This window comes from Perissodus microlepis, chromosome 15 (genome assembly GCF_051167445.1).
Source record: "Perissodus microlepis isolate ML-2025 ecotype Zambia chromosome 15, ASM5116744v1, whole genome shotgun sequence".
Taxonomy (NCBI): domain Eukaryota; kingdom Metazoa; phylum Chordata; class Actinopteri; order Cichliformes; family Cichlidae; genus Perissodus; species Perissodus microlepis.
In genome coordinates, this window is record NC_140475.1 from 2,461,682 (window position 1) to 2,481,588 (window position 19,907).

A 19,907-nucleotide genomic window follows, 5' to 3' on the forward strand; every position below is an offset into this window, starting at 1 on the left:
TAAAATAAGAGCGCTTTTTCTTTACCCTCTGTATTTTCTGCTGTGATTTATGCTGTAATTACCTTCCCCGGTGTTTGTTTTGCTTCTCATTTCTCTCGATGTTATTGCTAAGTGTCATGTTAAGTGGCTCACAGTGCTGGCCTTTTATTTTAATCTCTGGCCTCTGCAGTGTGGAGAGAAAAAATGACTTTTTATCAGCACGTCATAAAAATATGCAGAAGACAGTTATATTTTGGATTAAGGGGATTTTCTGCTTGTTGACTGCCATGAAACCAGCCTCCTTTCTTTACAAACAAGCTTGCAATTAGACTGAGATTCACATTCCAGTGTAATGTTGTAAATGAGGCTAAGAGGCTGTGACAGACGCTCCTGAACATAAATCAGCTCTGACAGCTGAGAGATAAAGGTAGAAAAAGTTCTACCACTGGTGCACGGTGCTCTGCAGCCTCCGGCTCAATAAAAAAGAAGACCAGATAAATATTTAGTGATTTAAAAAAAAAGAGCTTATAAAGGAGCGAATCGTGAACGGCGATATAAAGATTATAAAGATCAGATTTCTCTCTTAGAAAAACCTAAACAATTATCACAGATAAAGACATTTAATTGCTGCTAATATCCTGTTGAATCAACTACAAAACAGAGCTAAATCACAGCCTGGAGTGAGCCTGAACTACACAAACCAACGAGAACCAGCTAAGTGTGGAACTGCATAAAACTCACGTTCCTTGCAGTGGCCAGCAGGTGGCGACTCAACTGCTTGCAAATAGAAAACAAAATATATTGGGGTGGCCATCGATTTGTTTGGAGGGCATGCCCTCATAAACTGGATATGTCCTTTTCTTAGATATGTTACACGAGGGGTCAGCTGGCGGCAGCAGAGTTAAAGATGCAAAGATGTTCGTAAAATCTCTTCCTGGTGGACAGGATTAGAAATGAGTGCTTTGAGGGACAGTTTGGAGAAAGTTAGAGAGGCAACCACCAGGATCCCTGAGCCTGGTTCTACCAGAGGTTTCTTCCTGTAAAAAGGGAGTTTTTCCTTCCCACTGTCGCCAAGTGCTCAGAGGAGGTCATCTGTTCATTGGGGTTTTCTGTATTTGTCGCGTCACACTGAGGCAACCGTTGCTATGATTTGGCGCTATATAAATAAAACTAACCACTAAGTTGCTAACTCTCTCTGCTATTTGGTGCAGAATAGACGGTGTCACCCCCCAGTGTCAGGTTACATTTCACTGTGTGTTATACTTGTATAACTATGCATGTGACAAATAAAGAACCTTGAACCTTTGTCGTTTGACAGTTTTTTGCAAAGATCAGCTGCTTGCAATGTTTTAAAACAACAATACGAGAGCAGTGAGAGTGCAAACCACCAGCGTGCACCGTAAAGCTGAGGCGAACTGAGTCGAATGGGGTTTGTTATACGAGTGGCACCACGTTGATTTTGCCGCTCGCCTTTTGCCAGCAGGATGAAGTGAGGAGTGAATGTCGCTGCTTGTTAAAATGAATGCCGTTTGCTTACGCATCAACTTTTTATTGTGTTGACTTATGCAGAGCAAATTTCCTCCGATTTTTGGCGGAGGACTGAAAAGAAGAATCCTTCTGCCTCTGAATATAGAAATAATAATAATAATAATAAAAAAAGGCACTCCTCCTTCAGCTGAACGAAACCCCTGCTGGCCTCCTTGTTCCCATAGCCTGGGAGGATGAATGAGTTAATATGTAGTCATTGTGTGAGCTGGATATACTCACACACGGCACTCTGATATCCTACATCAATGGGCTATTGCAAGTTAATGACCAGCTCTGTGAAGGCCCATTTGCACGAAATATGGACAGCGTAAAAACGAGCTGGGAAAGCAGGTGCTGCCGCCATTGAGTAGCTCATAACCCGGCCATATGGTCGTGAAGAATCTCATTTGGCTGCGCGCTCTCACAAAGACTCAACTCTAAAACCCAAAGCAATTCCTCCAGTGTTGTGAAGACTCTGGACCCTCTAATAATCATTCTCTCCCCTCATCCCTTTTTCTCTTGTTGCATCAATGAGCAGTGTATGAATTTGCATAATCATCTATAGGTAAATGATAACGTTGAGCTGCTCCGCTCCGGACTTCATTTGAATAGAAATGGTGCCACTTTTTGGTATAAAAGGAAATCAGCGAAGTGATAACAAATGGATGAGAAACTGCGCTTCGGCGAATGGCCTCAGATAGAATCTATCTCCATCCTCTTTCAGCGTCGTCTCCCGTCTTTCTTAGCACAACAGGGACGAAGCGAGTGACAGCATCCTGCAGTCTAACCACCCAAAATAAGTTTGGGAACAACTTTTTCCTTTTTTATTTCTGGGAATTGTTTGGAGTCAAAAAGGAGAAGCAGAAGACGATAATTAAACTGGCTGAAAAAGCAGAGTACCAACACAAAAAATCAAAGTGAACATACACACCGACTGATTTGCATGAAAACAGAAGAGGACAAATAATTTCAGCAATAAATAAATGACATTAAAAAAGAAAAACCCGACATATTGTCGGAAGATAATGTCGTATAAATGAGACATGAAATTAGCTATACAACGACAGAAAAAAATCGAATGCAAAAAAAGTGACGAGCTGATCAGACAAGACGATACAGTAAAAAAAAAAAAAAGACAGAAAAAAGGAACTAAATAAAAAACATCTGTAAGCCAGTAAGGTTCTAGCAATAGATCTCCAAATCCATCATAATCTGTCTTTATTCTCGTTTCATTTTTTTTGAATTTCCAATAAAAAAATAAATAAATGACATGATGAAAGCAACTTCAGAATAAGGAGGAGTCCCTAAGACAAGATCTGAGGGAGGCGTCTTCTATCCGACTGACGGCTTCCAGTGGTCAAATATTCATGCGACTGAAGAGAAACACCGTCCAGGGACACCAGACTTGTCGTCTAACAGCATTTGTTCCCTGCCTAAACAAATGTTCCTGTGCACATCACTTTCTCATCTCCAGGCAAAAGAATAGAAATGTTTCGTTTTTTTTGCTGTTTTCCTTTTTCCAGTCACGTTGCTACAGCAGAAAAATCAAATCAAACGGTCCATCTATACAAGAAGAGGATAAAAAATAACTCAACAGGAACTGGAATCTTCTGTACAACATTTGACCTGCAAAGCACGACGGCTAGATGTAATAAAATATGTAAACATGTTTTTGACACAGTCGTCTGAACAGATAGAATCACACCGGAGTAAATCTTCAGCCTGTGTTTGTTTGCTTTTTCTTCGTTAAGATTGTGACAATTACATCTTCATCAGACACATTTTATGGTAATGCATTTTTGCCACGGCGTCATATCGGTAAAAGGAAACAGAGGAACGACCGAAACAATAAAAAGAAATCAAATGAAAAGGGAAAAGAAGAAAAATGCTATCAGACATTTGAAACTCTGAGAAATAACATTGTACAGTTTGCCTGGTGGATCCACTCTTGCACGCTTGAATGCCGTCTAGAATTTGGATGCCCTGCATAGCAGTCCAATCCTTAACTGAGACGTGAGGGCGGGGGGAGAAAAATATTGAAATACATTACTGTATTACATCCTGCTGAGCTCTGCCTAGTCAACCCTGACTGGCCATCATCCTTAGAAAAACAAACTAAAGAAAACAAAAAAAAGTGAAATTCAATATATAAATAAATAAACTACTGATTGATTGAATAAATAAAAAATAATAAAAGAAAAACAAGAAACACGTATACGTTACCTCACATCGCATCCATGAAAGCTACATTTAATGAAACCGCTTTGTAACGCAAAATCAGGGTTTGACTTCCAACTTTCCCCAACAATCATTGTTTCTTGAGGTCCCTCACTTACACAAGATGCCAGCACCACGTCACATACACCTCACATGCATGCTCAGAATGGCCGAAATGACAGTGATCGTATTTTACAGGGTTACAATGGACAAGGTCGTCAGAACTCCAAGGATCACACACCTCTTAGACAGTCACTTGGGGTCGTGTGGGTGTTAAAGTGATGTTATTCACACTGCCGGATGTCTCCAGCAGGGACTCCTTAAAAGTGTCCACGCTGAGTCCCGGTGCAGCTGTTACTGCATTGTCTCTCTGTAATGCTTACAATAGTAAGTGTGCTTCCATAAGCCAAAGTTCTTTTTTGTAAATGTTTCTGTGACTCAGTAAGTCTCGAGTTCTAAAGAGATTTGATTCTTTTTAAATCACAGTTGCCAATATGGTACTGTCAAAATGTTCTTAACTTTGTTCCAAACAGTTTGTAGCTTTATGGGTCGGGAAATGACTGGATTTCTATACATAATATTCCTTGTCCTTGTCTTTCGGTCTCTTGCTACTGGCGCTGCCTTTGGCGCTGCCGCTGGGTGCTTTATCCTTCACCACAGCGCCGTTGGTTTGCGCCGAGTTGCTGATGTAGTTGCGTGTTTCGTCCACCTGGTAGGAACCCTCCTCCCTGTTCCTGTACTTGTACATGGCGTAGAGGAGAATGAGGATGCAGAGGGCGGCGGCTGAGACAATGCCCACCACCATGCCCGTGGTACTGCTGGATTCCCGGACCACCTCCGAGGCCCCCGGGGGCACCCGCTGCACGCCGGGCACCGTGGGCAGGGCGGCAGGCACCGTGCGCAGCATGGGCGAGGTGATGAAGGGGCCTCGTGGCTTGGTGCCGTCCAGATCGAAGGACGTGGGCAGTGACACCAGGACCATGTCCGGCTGCGGGGGTTTTACCTCGCGGTTGTTCATTTTCCCGGCAGGCAGCTTGGGTGGCGTGTCCGAGGGGACCGCCGCCGGCGGCGTGCCCCGGAGGTCGGGCAGAGGCGAGGTGGGTGCAGTCCTACCTGCCTCAGAGGCTTTGCTAGGCCTCAAGTCCTTGGCCTCCCACTTGGGCGCGAGGGCTTTGTAGCTGCCTTCATAGGCCGATGTGGTCAAGATCTTATCTGTTACCAGGGAGAAGGTGGTGTAAAAATCTTCATCGTCAGTCGGGGGCAGGCTAGAGTCGAAAGCTTCGCCAGAGCCAAACCCCGAAATCACCATGCCATCATCATCATCATCATCACCATCATCACCACCATCACCATCATCACAATCATCGCTGCCTCGGTCCGACAAGCAAGGTACCCCCGCCTCAGTGGCCATGGCCAAGGATTCTTTGGTGGTCTCAATAATGGTGAGGACAGGGCGGAGGGTTGGGGGGAGGGGGATGAAGGGAGAACGGGTGGATACAGAAGGGATGTCTATGGGGTCCTCGACTAGCACGGGGATAACTAGCTCCCCTCCTGGAAAGTGAAACAGAAACAAGCGCCAGTCAGACGGCAGAAAGCGTTCCATCGGCAAAGCAAGAAGCAGTCAAGCACCAAAAAGAATCGGTAAACGAAAAGTAGAAAAAGCAAAGCTCAACGTAGGGAATCAAAAGTACTGAAGAGAAAGAAAGAAAGAATCAAACAGAAAACACTGTACCAGTGCAAAAACAATGAAACTCAGAACCAAACGAGACCCAAATGAAAGAAAACAACAGCCATAAATAAGTATACATTGCATCAAAAGGCTTTGAGGGATGCACAAGGGTGAGCCACGTTAAACTGACACCTCAAATTAAATCCTATATAAGCTGCTGCTGCATAGGAAAGCGGGAATTACTTGTGATGCTGTGGAGTTTGTGGCCCTCGTATTAGTTCTACCTCGTAATTCTGCATATATCTGCACATAAATGACTAGCCCGGGCTTTTAAGAGGCATGTTTCATTTATCTTCAAGTGTAAATCCTTTTTAGCCTAAAACTATGAGCACCGAGAGATGTGCTCTGTGGATAAAAAAGAAGCAGAAGGTATTAGCATTGGTTTTGCAATTCAAGTGCAAGCCAGTGGGCCTGAAAGCAAGTTAACTAAGTCTGAAATGAGAAACTATTTGTAAGGTGTTTCTTATACCGTAGCTGTTCGGAGCGACGCTTTTTAACCCTGCTGACCTACACGGGCTGGAAAATACTAACAAGCTTCACAATGCATCACAATGATGAAAAATGAGAGGTTGTGTCTTTGGGCTGGAGGGTCTCCAAAGTCCCAAAACGCTACCTCGCACCTCTTAGGAAGCTGATAGGCAAGTTTAGGTCTGGCTGACTGATCTACTCGCTGCAGTCACAGCTGAAATGCTGCTGGAGATGAGCGAACCTGTCCTTCCCTCGACATTAGCGGGCTCCCCTACTTGCCCTAGCCTCTTGCCTTTTGACCCCTACAGTTACCACAGTGGCACAAAGTCACCGGGCAGTTCAGCGACACCTGAATGTTTGCTGGCTTGTAACAGCTTGTAAGAGCAGTTGGACGTTATTAATTATTCACACGTAAGATCAAAAGACAGAGACATGCTTCCACATGTGTCTGCCTCTTTTATAATAAAGTCATTTGCCTTTCATTGGTTAAACCTGTTGTTGGACGACTACAAAGACTTTGAAACATTCAGATGTCTATTGAAGCTGCTTATCCTCTTGCCAAGGTGGATTGTTTGTACATTGCAAAGGCTCACAAACAGGGCACTATAAAGAGATGCAAACCTTTTGGAACAATAAAGAAAAAAAAAGAACACAACAGAAAATGAAAAAGGAAAAAATGTAGAAATAATAATTAAGGCATTACAAAAAAAAAACAAACGAAAAGAGTTTAGAGTTAGAGCAAACATCGTAAGAAACATTCACAAAGTAAAGCCACAGATAGAGCTATTTAGAGAAAGGATTAGTAAGAGGAAAATTAAAAGAAAGAAAGAAAGAAAACCAAACAAAGTCAGCTCGGAAAAAATCAAAAAAGCCTACGAAAAAAAGATGAAACAGTTTTCAAAGGAAGAAAGCATACCATCAGTTTTGTCAACTTACATCAACAAATTGCCCGCATGATTTTGGCAGGAAGAAAAAAAAAATTTACAAAAGAAAGTTGTGTAAGAATGCCTTTGGACAAGTTAGGTTAGTTTCTTTTTAACATTTTCTGATTAAGTAAGTATATATTTCTCTCTTTTGTTCTTAGACAGGATGGTACAGGGAGGCAACAACACATACATCCACACATCATGACATGAAAATAATCTTCACCATTCTGTTCAGGATATCTTTTTTGTTGTTATTTTTGGATTTTTCAGAATCATTTTATTAGAAAAAAGAAAACAGTATATCTATAATTCTTGCTTTGATTGATAAGTCTCTCCATAAATATCTACAGCCGGATTAGATGACTTTTTTTTTTCTCATTCTTTTCTTTTCTTTTTTTTTTGCTCGTTCGCTCGGCTTTAGCTTGCTCGTCAGCTACGAACAAATTGGATGACTGTACATATCTTAGAATCTCTACGTAAAGGGGGTTTCGGGAGGAGGGAGTGTGAGACGGGGTGGGACCTATGAACATACTAGGAAGGAAATGACATAGATGGGGGTGAACGTGTACATCAGTTGCCATGTCCATGTAAAGGCGGCACGAAGCGGTCGGGCGGCATTAGAGCTTTTGGCTGTAAGGAAGGGATGGGGATATACAAACAATGAGCATATACATGCCCATCTACAAAAGAGAACAGCACTCTCAACACTGACAGTTTTACAAACCCTAAGCTGCAACTTCTTTTGCCATGCACAAAAAAGAGAATTCAGACTCGTTAATCGATTCGATCCCAATTTCCAATGGGAGACAAGCGCTTAACTTCACAGGTGGATGTTCGAGATCAGCACGGAAACAGTTTTGGAAAGCAGTGTTTTCAGATCGGGGCCAGGATTAGCAGTTTTTCAAGGCGGCTTCTCTTTTTTCTCTATGAAAATCTCAGTGCAGCTGCATGGTTTTGATACCCAATCTTAAGAGCCTTCTGCTGTTTATGAAACGCTAATTAGTTCATAGAGAAAAGAGGAAGTTTTGTTCTAATTAAAAAAGGAGGAGGGGGGGTCATTAAAAAAAATAACATCGCAATTGTGATTCGCAACAAATTAGCAGTTTAAATTTGAACATTGTCAGAAAAGAAACAGAGAGGTTCACATATATGTGGATTATCATATATGTACAAAAAAGGAGGAAAATAACAGATAAAGAGAGATTAGCAAGCAAGAAAGAAAGGCATTAAATTTCTCACACTATCAAAGATGAACAACCAGAAAGCACACACTGAGGCAGACAAAGAGAGAGAGAGGGAGGGGGGGGGGACAGTTTATAGGAAAGTGTCGCCACCTTCGTTTAACTAATAATAAGCGAGTTATTATTAGTTACCTCAATACATTTCTCTTGTTAGTATTTCTTTTTAAAACACAGGACAGGGCGTGCAATCTGGATGTACGTCAGAGAAAGAGAGGCAAATCAGACAAACGCTTTTTTTCCTTTCTTTTGGAGTTTGTTTTAGTTCCACTCTAAGAAGTTGGGTTAATGCATGCTTAAGTAAGTTGCATTTAGGGAGAGTAATAATACAATAACAATACAGCAAGCCAGGGGGGACAGGTATGGTGTGGGGAGGGGGAGGGGCTTAAGAAGGGGCAGGCCAATGGTCAGTAAAGGTGACTGCCAGCAAAGGGCTGTGGGATATTTTCCTGATGTAAAGAAGTCATTCACTAGCAGTTACGGTGCACCGTACGTAACCAGCACTTTCACTAATTAATATAGAGAACAGAGAGATCATCCGACGTTTAGATGCTTTGTGTTATGTGCATAACCGACAGCCTTCGTTTGACAGATAAGCATCTGCAGTTCCACGAGAGGGCACGTGGTGGATTTGTCTCTGCACGTCAGCTTTGGGTTAATCCTCTGCAGGCTGTTTTACAGAAACCTAATTTGTTTTTTTTTTAAGCACACTGTCTCTGCGAGCGAAGCATTATTGAGTAAATATGGCATCTGTCACACTGTATTGACTGCTCCTTATCGACGCCGGCATCTTAAATGCGAATGTCCCTGTCACTGCTCCGGCCCTGATTCAGAGGATGTCACGGGACATGATTCAGCGGAGACCTCGCACTGCATCGCTGCATTTCTCGTCTTTCACTGAAAAAAAGGGGGGAAAAAGCCGCTACGTCGCCGCTACCTGTGACGTTCCAGCAAACAGAGCCATAAAACCGCTCTGCCCTGTTAAATAAACAGGAGCGTCTCGGAGTAAAGCAATTTCATCCGAGGCTTTTATTTATCCAACTCTGCCCTCGTTGTCTTGGCCTGTTTGCGTCCTCTCACTCCGTTCTTGGCTAACAGCTTTCGGCTACTGTTAGCTTTGTGCTATATCAACAAAACACTCGGATGGGAGGGGAGACGCTGCAGTGAAGCCCCCCGTTTTAGTAAAGTCGGCGCAGAGGACCTTGATGTTTTGGTAAACACTTTAATCCCGTGTAAGCTCTTGCACAAGCGCCGCACGTCTTGCTGCATTTCAGAAGCAGACAAACACGCTGCTTTCTAATGGGTTTGCTCAACCAGATTGCGTTTGTTTTTCGAAACTCATCAAGTTGGATGGGGATTTTATTCTAAAACCCTGCCATCCTAGCAAGACCACCCCCCCAAAAAACTCTCCGCTCTGATAGAGCCGCAGCCAGTTTCTCAAAGGAAGTCAGGACTTGTGACTAGTGTGTTTCTGCACGCCTACTGACTCTCCCTCCTTTTGCATCAATGAGAGAAACCCATCTACTAAAATGAAAATATGAAACAAACTCAATATTAAAGCCATTCCTCTTTTCATCCCACCATGTAATAAAGGCTGCATGCCTGTGTGCGGGCTTTTTGAAGAGGAATTAAAGTAAATACAGTAACTACTAAATGGCTGATTGACTACCTCAGCAGCTTGAGAGCTACAGATGCAGAAATCTCCAAGAAAGCACTTACTCGTCACTTTCCTCCTCTCCCCCCACTCTTTTCCTTCTCCTCGCTCCCTGGTTTGATCCCCGTGTCCATCCAAAAAGTTTGCTGAGGCTTCCGAATGGAGATGAATCCTGACGGTGTGTCAGGGATTTGACAACGCTCCGCCATAAAAGCAGAAAAGCCGGTGCACCGCGGATGAACTGATTGAATGGGATTTTTGACGCAAATTGTGGGTGAGTCAGTGGTTTGGGGCCCTGAAATCCCATTGTGGTGCAAGCATTGTGCCCAGACACCTGCTGTAGCAGATTCATTCATCCCTACCTACTACAGGTAGGGAACTGATTACCAGAAGGCCAGCAACACACAGATTCTCAGCGTGGATACACTTGCCAGGGATTATAAGGGTGTACCGTGCAGCGGCTGAGCTTTCTAGAAGCATGTCGTTTCAAAGCACTTTACCCCACCATTAAACTTATCTTATCATGTCTGCGCACACGTCTGCCAGAAGAAACCTAATTTCTCACTGATGGACATTCATTTCTCTTCCAAACATTAAGCGATGTTCCGTTCACAGCTCCGATGGAGAAGTCTGTCCTGTCATGGATGCAGGAAGCACCCCCGGAAGAAGGTGCTTGCCTGTGTAGCCGCGGCGCATGGCGGATAGCTCTTAATCCGTCATCATGTGGCTGGGTTGCATTCCGGTGTATTAAATTGGCGTCTCCAACAGGCGTGGCGACTCGCCCCTGTCAGCTGGTCGATTTGCTGTACAGCCATTAGGCTGCACCTCTACACTCGGCAGACGTGTGTCAGCTGGATAACCTTTAAACTGATCCGAGGCCTGTGTCGAAGTGACAGCCGGCCCGGCGGGGCTTGACGGAATCCATAGCCGATGCCACAAGGAAACTCGGTGATCCATACCTATCATACTTCATTCCGTACCCTGCACTTTGCTCTTCATATACAGCAGTGAAGAAATCACACAACATTACATCCCAGCCTCCAGTCTAAGATTAATCTGAACGCCAGATCCTGGACTTTATCTACCCCGGGCAAACGAGATGAGGAAACATCTATAAATACACTACATCTGTTTGATCTGCGCTGCACTTGATCAAAGGCAGAGGGTAACAGTGCATGGAGGATCATTTATGCCCTTTTTATGGAAAAACATTCTTCCCATGACATAGCTGACTGCAGCGTGGCATGCAACAGTTACACTGCGTGCTTTCTGCTGCACAATTTTGCAGGAGAGCCGTCTCTTATAGAAAACGCCTGGACTGGCTGTTGCTCAGAAAGGCTCAAACAACCTATCTGTGCGATAATGTTCAGGAGGTAGTCTGTCATTCTTATAGCACAGCAAGTAAGTGTGTTAGGGAGCTGTGGTGCTTCAGGGGTGCAAGAAGTGTACAAAATCCACTGAATCTCATCTCCTGAATCTACACTGAACTCTCTTTTGGCCCCTTGAAGACAAAAATTAAGATAACTTCATATTATAAAGTCAATACAGCAACTGTGTTCACTAACAGTAGCTTGTTGCCGCAGCGAGCTCAGTGCCTGTCCCTTTTTTTTCCAATGCTGCAGCTGGAAACGACGCTAATGACGAGTGTGAAATTGACCCAAAGCAGTAAAGTTGCAGGTGCATGAAACTAACACACGCTGCAGTGATAATCCTCTCTGAGTTATGAGTTTCAGTATAAGTAGACTTGCCCATTAAACGCAGTCATCTGATCCAGAGGTATTGTGAAAGTTATAATATATATAAGTGAGCAGCTTAAAGCAGCTGATGTTTTGGATCCCGCTTAGTCATAGTTTGAAATATCGAATCCTACTATTTACCTTAAACTGGGTAAAACAAGCAGTTTAAGCGCCTTCCTTCCTTTGATTGGCTGCCCCTCGAAAAGGTTTGAAGAGGTGGGTGGGGCTTCTGTGCCTGGGGTGACCATGCTAGTAGTATCCACTTGCTTTGACATTACAGATAGGAGAACAGGCTGTTTGAAACAGGTTCATTTGTATATGAAACTTTGGCCGGAATTTAACATGAAGATCGAGCATCTTAAGGAACAGAATAACTGCTCCCCTTTAAATATTGTGGCATTAGTTGATCAAACCTTTCACAAATAGGTGGAAATGTGTTTTTTATGGGCTCGGAAGGTTCACATATTACAGGTTTTATGAACATTTACTAGTAGGTTTGTAATAGAGCCACCGTAACACTCCATGTTTGACTTAAGATAAGACGTTTTTACACAGTATAGAGACAGAGGTGTAACTAATAACAATGATGATGGCTCTGTTCCAAGATTTATGAAAGCTGTCTGCCTGGTATGGCTTTTGGGCACTGCTAGAGTGGAGCAAAGACATCATTAATGTTATTAGTCACACCTTTGCTTTTGCAGCTCTCACAAAAAAAAACCAAACAGTTCTGCTGCGACAAAGACATTTTTCCACATCCACTGCTTCGTCTCATTAGGAGGTAGACTTTTTAATTTGGCCTATTGTGAGTCAGATTAAAACCTAGTTCCATCAGGCCTGACTCGTGGCAGCTTGTAGGTGCTGTACGGACAAATCAAACATTTTGAAATGCACTCGCAGATTGATTGAAATCATTTGAATCAATTACCCCAATATAATGACGCATTAATCATGAAATTGCTCTGATTGCACGGTAATGACAAGCCACGGCGCCGTTAATCACCGTGAAATGAATTCATAAATCGACTTATTTGCCTTCCTCCAAAACTGAGCATCTTGCAGCGCGCACGCATTTCTGCACGTGCTGCTTTCTTTAGCTTGAACCGACAATTCTGTAAATGCACGCAGAGGACTGTGAGTCATCTCACGGGATTCGCTCTATCGGCCCTCTCGTGGAACCCGCGTGGGATTAAAAGGAGGGGGGCAGGGGGCAAGGTGAGGTTTTAACAGTTTTGGTTTCAACACGGAGACAACACAAGCACAAGACGAGCACGCACGCACAGTGGACAACACAGGCTGGTTTGGCAGACGCAGACGGAGCACTGACAGAGACAGCAGGCACGAGCACGAACACGGGACGCCTCGGAGGGAGGAGCTGCCGCTGCTGGGTGGGGGCAGACCCCCCCCTCCCCTCAGCACGCACACGCTGACATGTAGAAGCCGAGTGGAGGGACGTATGGGTGGGAAAAAGAAGCAGAGCATAAAAATGGACGCCAATCATATTCACGCAGAAGCAGGGGATGGTTAGAGGAGAGGGTTACTGGTTAGTCTACAGAGCTGCGGTACAGTCCAGTACAAGAGTGCATGCCACAAATGCCTTCTACTTGGAGCAACAGATAGAATAGAAAAACAGATATACTTTGTGGCAATAAAAGTCTTTTTATGCCATCTGCATTCAAACAGACATGTATATGCAGAAAGGCTAAAAGAAGGAAGGTGGGGTGAGACGGGATGGAGGGGGTGGGGTCGGGGTAACGCTCGGAAGGGGCGACAGGGGGGAGTCATTCTCACACACAACTTTCTTGAGACAGAATGGGGTTGCCTGCACAAGGCCAAAAAAGGATGATGGCAAGAAAAGATTTTGTTGCCGTTCATTTCCCTATGTTGTATCGAAAATGGGGAGGTGGGGGGAGGGATGTTCCTTTAGAAGCCATATGGCACAAAATAAACAAATAAAACACAAAACTTGATGAGGAGGAGAACTTTGACTTTTCCAACCACCAAAAGTTCATGCGGCACAAGATGAGGCAAAAAACGGGAGGAGCGGCTCTATCCTTGCTTGGATGATGGACGACGGATGATGAGGAGGACGCCAAAGAAACGATAAGAGTGATAATAAAAGAAAAGCAAACGAAAACTGAAAACAACCACAACAACAAAACAAGGAAAGTAAAATCAGCCCGCACCCAACCCTCCCAGGCCCCAAAGGAAAGCAAAAAGAAGACAAGAACGAAAGAAAAGAAAAACAAAATCACAAACCCAGCAGCTGGGTCCAAATCGATACAGAGGAGAGATGTTCATATGTGCATCACACGAGAAAAAAAGGAAAAGAAACCCAACATCATGTCATACAACTGTTCATACGACTGGAAGCGGAGGGGGAGGTGGGGGCGAGGAATGAGGATATGAATTTCTGTGTCCACATGATGGGATGTACGGTATGTATGCGTAAGTGTGTGTATGTTGCCACTATATGAGGGGAGGGTACCGTGTTCTCTCAGCAAAAGCTTCTTGCGCTTCACTTGACCGCACTTTCACTTTTCTTTTTTTTTTGAGAATACTTGGGTTTGAGGTTTTAATGGTCTGAAGAGATACAAAAATAAATCAATTGAAACGTGAGCTACGTGCCCATTCGATTTCAATAATCTCTGCCTTTACGAAAGCAACTCACGCTAGATAAGGCACCTAAAATGCTGCAAGGAAATGGCTTTTTTTCCCCCCTGCCACATCAAAAAGCCATAAGACCTAAATGTGGTCATAATTTCAAGAAAACAAATGCCATCAGAGAGCGATAAACGACTTCTTTTCTCAGACTGGGGGAGAAATGGTTAAATCCGTTACAGCGGAAAGGCCCGATTTTCCCTAAGAACAAAATAAACGCTCGATCGTCCACAACCGCAGACGTGAAAAGGCAACACGGCGGTGGCGTATTATTAGCTGTGAAAAGTGGACATATGCTCGGTGTTAAGCTGAGCCGTGTTTCGCCAGATTAGCGCAGCGTCAATTAACCGGCTGTGATGGTATTTTGAAGGACACTGAAGCAATCAAATAGCCGGAGCTGTTAATGATTTCCAGAGCGCCTAAGGGGAGCTGCTTTTCAAATAGTGAGCCAGTTTCAATACAGCTCACAGTCTTTGCTTTGCTCCGCGTTATTAGGAATCCGTGCCAACAGCTCCTGGGCAGGAGCGTGATTGACAGCTGCTTATTCAACTCATCCAAACCCAAGTTGCCTCAAAAATAACCATTCCTTTTAAATCTGCGGCATTATTTCCTGCTCTGTTGTTATTTTCCACTGAGTGAGTGTCTTATCACTTTGATCTAATCACAAAGTGATATGTGCGTGTTTGTGTGTGTGTGTGTGTGTCAAGGGAGGGAGGGAAGAGAGACGATGCGCACAGAAATTCGAGGATATCTGTTCTCTATTAGAATGTTTCAGGTAAGGCAAGCCTCCGACGAAGGAAACAGAGGTACAAACAAGAGAAGAAGAAGGAGTAGGGAGGAAGAGGCTCTGTTGCAGTTAGTCTGCTACATATCACAGTATCTAGGCTGAAAGCATCTTTGTTCTCGAAAGAATCTCAAAATGTATCCTCTGTCAAGAGAGACGCACACACGCACAGCAAGAGGAAATCAACCAAGTACAGGACAGATACATTTTGAAGCATCAGTGCGGGCGACATGGGGCTTGATACTAATTTCGTACTTTGTTGAGTAAAGTTTTGCTCTCAGCTGAACGCCGAGAGAACAAAATTAGTATCAACGCGTCGTCATGTCTGCAACCAGTGGCCCCATAGCTAAGTGTAACTTGTTTCAGAGATGAAAGGCGTGAGCTTTAACACGTCCCGACAGGAAGCTGTGTGCATTTACTTATACACAGTAAAAGTTCCGAGTGGGACTTCCTACAGCAGAGCATGCCGAGGGTGTAGAAAGTGCATTCTTACTGCTTTCGCCCGTCTCCAAAAAGTGTTCTTTAAACTTTTGGCAGACACTGAGGACCCCGTTGTGCTTACTGTGGCTACTTTTTCTGGGTGGGAGGGGGAAAGTGGGCGTTTTTTTTTTAAGTTACACTTGAAGCTCCCATGGGACATGATGCTAAGGGAGGAGAAGCTCCTCGGTAGCAACTCAAAGAAAGATAAGGAGAAATAGACCAGGTTTCAGAGCAAGCACAACTCGACACACTCATCCCACCTGCATGTCCGGAGTCGCACTCTTCCAGGTCCTCGTCGTCGCTGGAGCACTCTGCTGATGAAACAATGTCATCTGTCGTCTGCGGAGAAAGACACACAAACACGCACACGAACACAAACACAGAAGAAATTGTGGTTAGGCAAGGGGCAGCGCGAGCGAGTCCTCAGCCATTCCACTCAAGGATATCTCTGCACGCGCAGACTTCTCTCGCCCGTCCTTCGGCTTCCATATATCATTTGGAGTCAATCATATTTCACAGCGTTTATCATTCTTCGCTTTATGTGCTTTCCACCTCCGCAGATAATTGTTTTCCTTCACCCTCCGCACTCTGCCTCCGATTATTTATCGCCCCTCCCCTCCATCGCCCGCAATCAATGGACGCACTAAGCCCACACAGATCAGCAGCGTCCCCGGCCCCTGATTTGTGCTAAAGGGTGCAGGAGGAGGGATGGGGATGGGGTGGCACACGTTACACCGCCCGGCCCGGCGATGGATTATCTGCACCCTCCAGTTCCCACAATTCTGATTTATCCCTCCCACCCGACCAACCCTTCCCCTTTTCTCTTTCCTTTTTTTTTTTCCCAGGTCGACCCGTTGAGGACAGAAGCAGGGGGGAGGGAGAGGGTTGTATTTCAGTGGCGGCGCGCTGGGCAGCCGGCGTTTATTAGAATGAATCAGCGGGGCGATAAAATAAGCCCTGTCACCAAGCAGGGTTATGAAATCAGAGTGCTGATTGAGTTTTCCAGTCCTGGCCAAGGGTGTGGGGCTCTAAATATCATTGAGTTTGACAGACTAATGAAACGCGCCCCCATGCTTGTGCCGCTCGCTTTCAACGGCGCCCAGAAAAAGCCGTCCACTTCCCACCGTATGCTGATGTGCAGCACACGCGTGTCTGCAAAACCTCAGACAGAAGGCTGATTTTTCGCTGTTTTTTTTTTGTTTTTCCTAATGTCTGCTATGATTATGCATGATGGGCTGTGCTGTTTTCTCTATCAGCACATTTGATAATGTGTTAATGTGCGTTTTTGCTGGTGTGCTTAATGCACCACATTATGTACTGTACTCCACCAAGAGGAGGCAAAAAAAGCAATGTGGGGGTGGCGGGGATGCTTTAAACTAAATTGCTGTAAAATATAGCCCCTTGGTAAACATGACATTATTTATTGAAGCCACATTACGGGCGTAAAAGTCTTGGTTATTGCTGAAAGAGGGTTATTGCTTGTTATTATGATAGCAGCAGATGTGGGAGGCAGGGACACAGAGAGAGAGAGAGATGAAAAATCCGAGCCACTTCAAAGTCTGTTCCAGCAATTTCAGCCCCGAGACCATCACGCCATAACCCGGCATCGACTGAAAACACTGCCTTTCTCTCGTCCGTTCATGCCGATGCCGGCAGCGTCTCCGCACGGTGAATATTTTCACTGCTTTGGATGCGCTCGCTTCACGGAGCCTTGCACGCCCATGCGCATCTCCAAAATGCTACGTTTTAGTTAAACAGATCACACCAATTTGTGCGCATCTACCCACACGCACAAAGACTCTCAGGCAGCTACTTGGCATTCAGTTAGATGCAGCGGGTACTGTGGTGTTTCTTAGAAGTTCTTGCTGAGGGTCATTGTTTTTTTTACCTGCTGTTATGGAGAAAGTAGTCCTGCATTAGAGGATCTCTGAGTGACCTGGGCTGGCTCGAGCAAGCGGACGCCGTTTGGTCGAACACGTGATGGGGCTCCTAACATTAGCCTTAAAGATGACGTGAAATCTAGGCTTCGTTTGCTGTGGGATGTCTACATGTTCTCCTCTGCTCCTGTGTCAGTTTTCTTCCACAGCCCAAAGGCATGCACATTAGGTTAACTTGTGGATGTAATGTAGTGGATATAAGGTGCTGTATGAGTGTAAGGGTAAATGCAGATTGTTCTCTAAAGTGCGATATAAATTCCAGCTAATTTCCATTTCCATGTGACCGAGGGAAATCAGCGTGATTTGATCTCAAAAAAGCAAAATGTAAAAATTTTGTAACCTCAATTTGCTGCCGAGCATCCACAAAACACTGAAGAACTACAGAGAGGAAATGACAGAAATGAGATTATGAAACAGGATTACAAGGAAATGAAAGATCACAATGAGGTGACTTATTACCAATTGCTGGTTGGCTTTTAGATCACTTCGGGCTTCCTGTTATCTGAGTGAATACAGTAGAAATAAGGGCTTGGGAAATGAATACTTGCAGTGGGTAACACTTCAGTACTACTTTTGGTGTCGCAGATTCTACAGGTCACTGCAAAAGTCTCCAGACTTTCAAAGAAGTCTTGACCAACTTTACCAGGCTTTCAAAACCTTTTCACTCATTTTCAGGTCTCCTACCTTTGTTAAGCTACTTATAAAATCAAACATAAAACGGTACCTAAGTCAAGGGAAGAGTTAGGTCGCTAGAGCCTCGTGTCTCCACATTAGGGCTGCCACAAACGATTATTTTGATAGTCGACTAGTCACCGATTATTTTTGCGATTAGTCGACTAATCAGATCCATTGGACGTAAAACGTACAGCTTATTGCACCAGCAGCATCTGCTCTTATATAACTATCATTAGCTTACAGCTTTAAGTGTTTAAGGTCTGTGCTAACTAAAAATAAAGACAAGATGATAGTTTATTACATTTTAATGAAATTTGCAGATTGTTTCGGTGAAGTTTAATAAACTCCTTGCTATCTAAAATATAACGGGACACCGGAGTAAATTCTCGAGCATCTCACACTTCTGATAATCAGCTGTCTGCTTGACGTTTATTCAGCTGTGTAAAAACTATAACTTTAATCTCAGCCAAACCGATTTACTCAGGAACAAATAAAATACTAAAAAAAAAAAAAAAGGCAAACAATAACATTTTTAAGTTATCTAAGTGACTTATATATGTTTAACCTGAGTAGCGAAAGACAGCGGTGGGTGTGAAAACGATTTGCCGGGAGTCCGGTGTTCTCACGGCTCTAGTTAGTTAGCCTTGCCCCCGGCTAGCTATCGAGCTAGTGGGTAACAGACGTCTCCGAAAACGTCGGAGCGCTTTTGAAAATATGTGGTGTCTTGATAAACTGAGCAGATATTTGAGGTTTACACAGTTACATTCTCGCCTGAAAATATGTTAAACGTTTATTTTGTGACCCAGAAAGAATAATAAGAGTAATATTAAAACTAACTAGCTGCCGCCATTGTTGGAAACTGAGCTGGGCTGCGCTATGAATTCTGGGACACAGCTACTTCTTCTTCGGGGTTTAACGGCAGCTGGCATCCTTGTACATGCAGTGCTGCCATCTTCTGTTTCAGTCCGTTATTACACTCTTAAATCCTGCTACTTATTCCTGCGTCTTTTGTGATCTTACAAAGCTTCAAACGAAGCATCGACTATTAAATCAGTCGTCGACGATTTTAATAGTCGACGTAATCGTGACTAGTCGACTAATCGTGGCAGCCCTACTCCACATCACAGCCAACTTTAGTAAAGAACCGATTTTAAATTGTGTCTTTAGGCGCTTTGTTACCTGCAGCCTGTTAGAAAAAACACAGCATTTATCCCCATTTCAAGAAGTTGTTCTTAGGCAGAGATTGGCAGTAATCTGTTACAAGTAATGTGTTACTGTAATCAGATTACTTTTTTCAAGTAACAAATAATGTAAGGGATTTCTAATGCAAAAAAGTAATTAGATTACTGTTACTTTCCCTTAAAGTAACTCACATCTGTGAGAGTGTCTCACGACAATGACGTAAGCGTGTGCGACGTGCGTGGCAGCAACAGACGTGTGCAGATCAACAATGGATAATATGGAGTGCAGGAGAGACGGTGCAGCAACGTGGACGTCCTCACATTACTTTGAGTTTTAGTCTGTAAGAAGTGACAAAAACAGTGTCCGCTGTTCACTCTGCGCAGGAAGAAAACTTCTTTCTACAGCGAAAAATTAAACTTCAAATCTGAGCGAGCAGCGAGCACGCTGCCACGGGAATGTGGCATTCACAGAGAAACCTCCGGACCCCCCCCACTGACATGACCGCTGTGGGCAAACCTCCACCCGCCCCACTCCTGCTAAACAGGTGACAATAGATTTCAAGAGCGACAGGACTCAGTACTGCTGAGTCTTTGAGTTGATTTTCTGCTGTGTTTAACTTGCATTGATTTGAAAGAGTGTAAAAACAAAACATTTTATTTTATGTGCTGGAACATGCAGAAAACAGGTTTAAATGTTAAAGAATTTCTTCAAGTCAAA

At 44.0% G+C, this 19,907-nt stretch overlaps 1 protein-coding gene across 11 annotated transcripts in view; it reads right to left on the reverse strand.

Annotated features, from left to right (window-relative positions):
* Window positions 1–2,707: 2,707 nt before the first annotated feature.
* The window catches only part of nrxn3b (neurexin 3b), a 329,334-nt gene continuing 312,134 nt past the window's right edge, over window positions 2,708–19,907 (reverse strand). For 8 of the 11 annotated variants that reach the window (XM_084953179.1, XM_084953178.1, XM_084953181.1 and 5 more), the window contains 2 exons: window positions 15,657–15,735; window positions 2,708–5,274 (listed from right to left, as the gene is read on the reverse strand). In XM_084953179.1, coding sequence (XP_084809305.1) covers window positions 4,292–5,274; window positions 15,657–15,735 — 1,062 coding nt within the window. In that variant the 3' untranslated portion in view covers window positions 2,708–4,291. Of the gene's footprint in view, window positions 5,275–6,992; window positions 7,477–15,656; window positions 15,736–19,907 lie in introns of those variants that run through there. The other 3 variants (XM_084953187.1, XM_084953186.1, XM_084953185.1) reach the window with 2 other exon arrangements.